This window comes from Parus major, chromosome 8, assembly GCF_001522545.3.
Source record: "Parus major isolate Abel chromosome 8, Parus_major1.1, whole genome shotgun sequence".
Taxonomy (NCBI): domain Eukaryota; kingdom Metazoa; phylum Chordata; class Aves; order Passeriformes; family Paridae; genus Parus; species Parus major.
The window spans coordinates 20,997,186-21,003,513 of NC_031777.1; the positions used below are offsets into that span (position 1 = coordinate 20,997,186).

Genomic DNA, 6,328 nt, shown 5'->3' on the forward strand with positions numbered 1-6,328 from the left:
GTCCCGGCGATCAGCTCCGGCCAGGGGAGCACGTGTGAAGCGGGGCCGAGCGGAGGCGGCCCCGGGATTTGGCACGTTCGCAAGGAGCACTCGAGAGCCCCGGGATGGACGCGGAGGGCCCCGGGCGGTGACGTAAGGACTCGCACGGGCTCCGCTCGACTCGCCAGCCGGCCCCCATGTCCCCGGGGCCAGCGGCGGCCCCGGCGGAGGGAGGCAGGGCGACGGCAGAGGTAAGGAGCCCAGTGGCGGGCGGCCCAGCCGAGGAGGACCGTGGCGCGGGGCGCGGGCGGGCGGGAGGTCGGACTCCTCCTCCGGCGCGGCCGGACACGGGCGCCAGGCACATCGGTGACCCGAGACAGATCGGGGTGCTCGGGACGCCGGCCGGCCCCGCCGCTGCCGGGAGCTGCCGGGAGCTGCCGGGATGGCCTTGACCCTGCCCGACAACCCATCCCCGCCGGATCCCCACGTGTGCAAGCGGTCCCCCGCGGAGCTCTGCCCTCCGATGTGGGTGTGGGGTGCCCGTGGGGCTCTGGTCCCGGAGCGCTCCGGGAAGGGCTGAACACCCCGAGGGCGTCCGTGTGTCCGTCCTGGCAGTGCTGCGACCGGGCTGTCGGGGCAGAGAGCACCGATCACGGGGCGTCCGTCCTTGCGGGCTGCGGGTCCGCCTGCCCGGAGGTCGGCCGACGGGCAGGTGGCGGTAGCGGGGGTCGGGTGCCTCCGGGGATCCCGGTGCTGTTCCCGGCGGGGTGCGAGTTTCCGCGGGAGCTCGGAGGCGGTGCGGATCACGGCAAAAGCCGGTGCTGAAGCGGGTTGGGCTGCGGCTCCTGCTGCTGGCGAGATTCCGGTGCTCTCCTGATCCCGGTGCGGTCCAGGCGCCCGTGCGGGTCGGGGTCCCGGTGCCACTAGGTGCGGATCGGGGTTCCGGTTGGTATCCTGGTGCCAGTGCGAGTCGGGGTCCCGGTGCCGGTGCCCGCCCCGCCGGTCAGGTGACGGTGGCTGGAATTTGACACCGGCAGCGACGACGGGAGCGGGATGGAGCCGCCGCTGCCCCGCACTGCTCGTCCGCCTGACGCCGCCGGCACCGCACCCCGAGACGCAGCGGGAGCGGCACCGGGAGCAGCGGCGGGAGTCGGTGCCGGCGGGGCAGCGCCGGCCCCCGCCAGCGCCCCCCCCCGGCGCAGCGGCGGCGGGCGGCGGGGGGCGGCGGGGAGCGGAGGCGATGCGGGGCAGCGGCGGCCCGGGGGATGGTCCCCGCCGCGGGCACGGTGAGTGCGGGCCGGGGTGGCGGGCGACAGCGCCCGCCCCAGCCTGCCGGCGGCCCCGAGTCTCGGCGGAGGCTCGTACCGGGACTACGGGGGGGACGAGGGGAACCCGCTTCGCCCCCCACCTCCCGGCAATACTCGAGGGTCGGTGAGGGGTCTCGGGCTGCCCCCCAGGCAAGTCCTCCCCGGTCGGCTACCAGGGTGCCGAGCCCGACCCGGCGGCGGGAAGCGCTGGCGGCCGCGGCGGGACCGGGGTTCCCTGCCGGGGCGAGGAGAGGGGGCACCCCGCTGTGGGCGCCCGGGGGGACGGGGACGGCGTCTCCCGCCTCTTCCCTGGGCTCCCACCCGGCCTGTTGGGCACGTGGGACAGGTGTGCGCCCCGGGCGGTGGGCAGGCGAGAGACAAGGGGCGGGGGTACCCTGTGCCCCCCGGCTCTGCTGTCCCTGAGTTGGGGCCGAGTTTGGTCTCTGCCGTGTATCCCACGTGTCCGAGCCAGGTCGTGCAAGGCTTTGCGGGACGGGTGCCCGCCTCTCATCATACGTGGGGCTGATTTCTGACCCCCGTCACTTCTTCTGCCAGGGTCGGGGCGGAGGGATGCAGGGCCTCCGCCGGTGCCCGCAGGTGCCCGAAGGGGTCTCTGGGCATCCCCCCGCGCTTCCAGGTGGGACCCGCGGCTGCAGGGCTGGCACAGCTACTCCGAGAGCCGAGACACTCACTGCGGGCCTGGGGCACCCGCTGGAACAGTGCGGATGCACTTCACGAGTGTCTGCTGCCTCCCCCGGGGGCCTGCTGCAGCCACGGGACATCCTTCCCCAGCGCCCCGTGCTGGGGCACGTAGCGGGGCTCTCGGCGGGCCCTGCACTAGTGATTGTGAGGTGGCTTGCTCAGGGATTGCACCAGCAATTGCTGTTGCTCAGCCCCGGGCGGGGGACACATGTAGCGGAGGTCCAGACAGGTGCTCACACGGATGAGCTCGGTTCCGACCCTGGGAAAAAGCCTCCCTGTGTCTATGAATAGCCCGGCAGAGCTCTGGCAGCCGTGTCTGGGGCAGATCTCAGTCAGATTTCCCTGTACAGGACATGGGGGTCTGCTGTGGGGTGTGCAGGTCTGGCACGCCCGTGGGGTGCTCAGGTGCTTTGCTCAGCCCTGCCCGCGCTGGACGAAAGCAGATGCCGAGCGGGGCTGTGGGGCCGGCGTGGGCTGCGGTCCTGTTCGCTCAAGGAGCTGCTCCCGTGGACGGGGCCCCGAGTCTGAGGAGGCACTGGTTGTGTTCGTCCGTCGCTTCGGCTCTGGGGCTCCCGATGGCGAAGGGAGGCTGCCCTCGTTCGGCGCCCCGCCGGCAGCGCTCCCGCTGCAGAGTCCGGGGCCGTGCTGCCGCCGGACGGGAGAAGCCTGAATTGCACCGGCTGATCCGTCCCGTCCCGTCCCGTCCCACCGGGATGCTGGAGCCGAGGGGCCGTAGCGGGGCGGCCGGCCGCGGAAGCGAGGACCGGGGAGTCCGTCCCTTCCCAGCAGGGCACAGGGACCCTCGCCTGGCCTCTCCAGCGGTGCCGGCCTGGGAAATCCGTGACCTGGCGGCAGCGGCTGGCGTGGGGCCACGGGCCGCCACGGGAGCGAAGTGCAGCGTGGGCTGTGTTTGGCCAGGCTGTGGCGGCTGGCGCGGCCGGGGGGGCCGGTGCGAGCCCTGCGGCACCGGGGGCACATCCCTCCCGGTGCATGGATGCTAGAGAGGGCACATGGGCCTGGCAGCGCCCACTACAGACCCTGTCACAGTGTGGCCAGTGCAGGGTGGTATCAAGATTCCACTACTGGGACTTGGGGACCATCCCCTGAGATGCTAGAGGGACTGGAAGAAACTATTTTTTCTTCTTGTCCCAGCAGTGCCCAGGCATGTGTTTTCACTTTTTCTTGGTCAGGAATGCTCTCCTCAGCATGTCCCTGTCCCCCGTTCTTCCTTTGCAGTGGAAGCAATTGGGACATGCTGGGGCACAGCTAAAGTCATAGAGGAGATGGAGGAACTCTTGAGTGCAGAATGTCACTAAGCTCCAAGGGGACAGTCCCGTCCTGAGAGATAGAGTATGCAGCAGATGGGCCAAGGAAGGTACAACCCCTTTTGGAACCACTTCTAAAGCCCTCAAAAGCCAGGGTGTCCTAACTGTGGCCACTGGGGCATCCCTGCACTGCCGGGGGGAGCTGGGAAGGAGGCAAAGATGTGGCTGCAGGAGGGAGTTGCCCCAGCACCTCCTGGGAGACATCACTCCCCTGAGACTGTGCTGGCTGCTTTGCCAGGACCATGCACAGCAGGGATGCAGTTCCTTTCTGCGTGTCAGGGATGCCAAGCAGTGGTGTTGGGGTGAATGACTAATATGAGCCCAGCATGGTGCTCCATACTCTGCTATGTCCCCACAGGACCTGCCTGACCATCATGCCCCTTGCAGTCCCACTCATCCAGGCTGCTCAGGGGTTGCATGTCCCAGCTTGGCGTAGGCAGCAGCCTGGGGAACCAGCGCGGGGCCAAGGGGTGGCTGCACCCAAGGACCCTGTGCTAATGGATTTGGAGTTTTCAAGGTCAGGCTCCCACTGTGAGCAAGAAAAACATTCCCAGGGAAGGGCCATGGGAAAGGCCCCCCCCTGCACAGCGCTCCCAGCCCCAGCCACTGCCTCAGAGCCCAGCCTGGCATCCCAGGCTATTCACACAAGGACATGGCTGCATTGCCCCTGAGGAGAGGTGCGATACAAAGGCTGGATTGCCCAAGCTGCCCAGTCTCTTGGAAGGGGTGTTCGGTGTGGTAAGGATGCCTGGTTATGCCAGGAAAGGAGATGGGTAGGGGTGGACCATGAATGGGGTGCAGGAGGTGTTGTGAGGTTCTGGAGGGCAAGGGAGGGGGTGGCATGCTTGGCCAGGACAGGGGAGCCATGTGCCAACTCCCAGCCAGTCAGCTCTATATGCACCCTGTGTGGGCACTGACCCCAACCTCTGTGCTTGCAGCTAGCATGGACCAGCGACAGGAGCCACCAGAGCGAAAGCCTGCAGGATCTGCTACACACCTGCAGCCCAAGGTGAGCCCAGGTCTGTCTGGCTGCAATGGCCAGGACTGCATGACCCCATCCCCAGCTCATGGAGCCTTATTCCTGGTCAGGGCTGACCCTGCTGTGCTGTGATTCATTGCAGGAGGGGACACTGTGGGGGTTCTTTGCTATCCTGTCACTGCTGGCTGGGCTGGCCACAGGCACCCTGCGAACACCACACTGCAACGAGACGCTGGACGCAGCCCCCACACCACGGGGCATGGCCACTGCCAGCCTGTCTGTGGAGGATGGTGTGGAGGCACCACTTGCCGCTGCCTGGAGCCAGCTGTACGGTGCGTTTTGGGACAGGGCCCCCAGCCTGGGCATGGTAGTCCCATGTGTGTGGGGCATGAGTGGGTTGGGAGCTGCTGTGGGGAGCCCCAGCCTGTGTGGGCCTTGGCTGCACTTTGGGGCTAGGCTGAGGGGATCTCAACAGAAGGGGGCCCTGAGCTTCATGCTGGAAGCCATATGCAGAGCCCTAGAAATGAGAAGATGAGAAGATTCTTGGCTGGAAGAATCTTCCCACACACCCACGCGCCCTCTCAGGCACCAGCCATTGCTGTGGTGGGTGATCAGGAGGGATCTGTAGGTCACAGTGGGGACCAGCAGCTCAGAAGGAGGGCGATGGGTGCAGGATGGGTCCTGACAGCGCCATCTCCTCCATGTGCAGGGGACAACGCGACAACAGGTGGCCCAGGCACCGCAGAGCTGGCGGAGGACCTGCTGCTGCGTGCTGAGCGCTCACCGCCAGGCACCAGCAAAGCCAAAAAGGGGGCGCGGAAACCCTCACGGGGCACCCGCGGGCGCAACTGCCACATCCGCAACCTGATGGTGAAGGTGCGTGACCTGGGCCTGGGCTTCAACTCGGACGAGATTGTGCTCTTCAAGTACTGCAGCGGGTCCTGCCACCGGGCACGCAGCAACTATGACCTGACGCTGGGCAGCCTGCTGCGGCAGCAGCTCATCACCCCGGGGCCACAGGAGCGGGTCCTCAGCCACCCCTGCTGCCGACCCACCCGCTATGAGGCTGTGTCCTTCATGGATGTGGAGAACACATGGCAGACAGTGGAGAAGCTCTCAGCAGCTGAGTGCAGCTGTATTGGCTGAGGAGGGGGCTGCTGGCTTGGCCCCAGCTCAACACATGCTGACAGACTCCAGCTTGCCACATGCAGTGGCACTGTTGCCCAGAGCAAGGGTCTGGCAGAGGCTGGTGCCCCTGCTATTATGTGGCCACAAAGAACCGAGGTGAGATGGAGTCGTGACTGCCGTGTGGGTGGCCAAGCCCGCTCCTGCTCAGTGCCAAGCAGCTGGTGCCACCAGCTACATGGGGTCCTACCCAGGTGCCCTGGCTCAGCCCTGGGAGATGAGCTGAAGAGAGTATGGACCATCCCCACCACTCCCAAGGGTCTCCAGCCCAGTGTCCATCAGCAGAGATCCTGCACGTGCGCTCCAGGGGCCAAGCATCACCCAAGCTTCAGAGGGGGCAAAACCTGCCGGTCCCCTCGGGCACCCTGGGGTCAGTGGTGCAAGGAAGGGGTGTCCCTGAGGGCTGGGATGCAGTGGGGCCAATTTGCACCACTGTGAAGTGGGGCACCTGCACCAGGACCAGCAGCAGCCCCTAGTATTCTGCAGGGTGTTTGGTCATAGACACCCATTGGGACCCCCACCACTGCCTGATTCCCAGGGTAGTGGAAGGGTCCCCCCGCTGCTCCGTGGTGCTGTGGCACTAAACTATTTATTACTCTAAATTATTTATTTATTGTTCTCGAGCGGCAGCTCGTATTTATGACTTTGGGCCCCCGGGGGCCGGGTGTAATTTAACCCCAGCGCTGCACTGAAGCCCTGTGCAGCGCCCCGTGCACCCCGCACCCTTTTTCTATTATTTGTAAAATTTGAGGGATAAACTCTATTTTTGTACAGTCGCCTTTTCCTGTAGCAATAAAGCGATGGGCTGCGCGTCCAATCCCTGCGTGTGCCCGTGATGGGGACGGGGACGG

General features: G+C 66.4%; 1 protein-coding gene across 2 annotated transcripts; it reads left to right on the top strand.

Moving 5' to 3' along the window:
- On the top strand, positions 1 to 6,294 carry ARTN (artemin). 2 transcript variants are annotated; one of them, XM_015636591.2, is made up of 4 exons: positions 1 to 230; positions 4,252 to 4,322; positions 4,435 to 4,624; positions 5,002 to 6,294. In XM_015636591.2, the coding sequence occupies exons 2-4, from the start codon at positions 4,257 to 4,259 to the stop codon at positions 5,436 to 5,438; spliced, it is 693 nt and encodes a 230-aa protein (XP_015492077.1). In that variant the 5' UTR covers positions 1 to 230; positions 4,252 to 4,256; the 3' UTR covers positions 5,439 to 6,294. The 2 variants fall into 2 exon arrangements, with proteins under 2 accessions (XP_015492077.1, XP_015492075.1); XM_015636589.3 differs by lacking the exon at positions 1 to 230 and having other exon boundaries at positions 1,277 to 4,322.
- Positions 6,295 to 6,328: the final 34 nt, after the last annotated feature.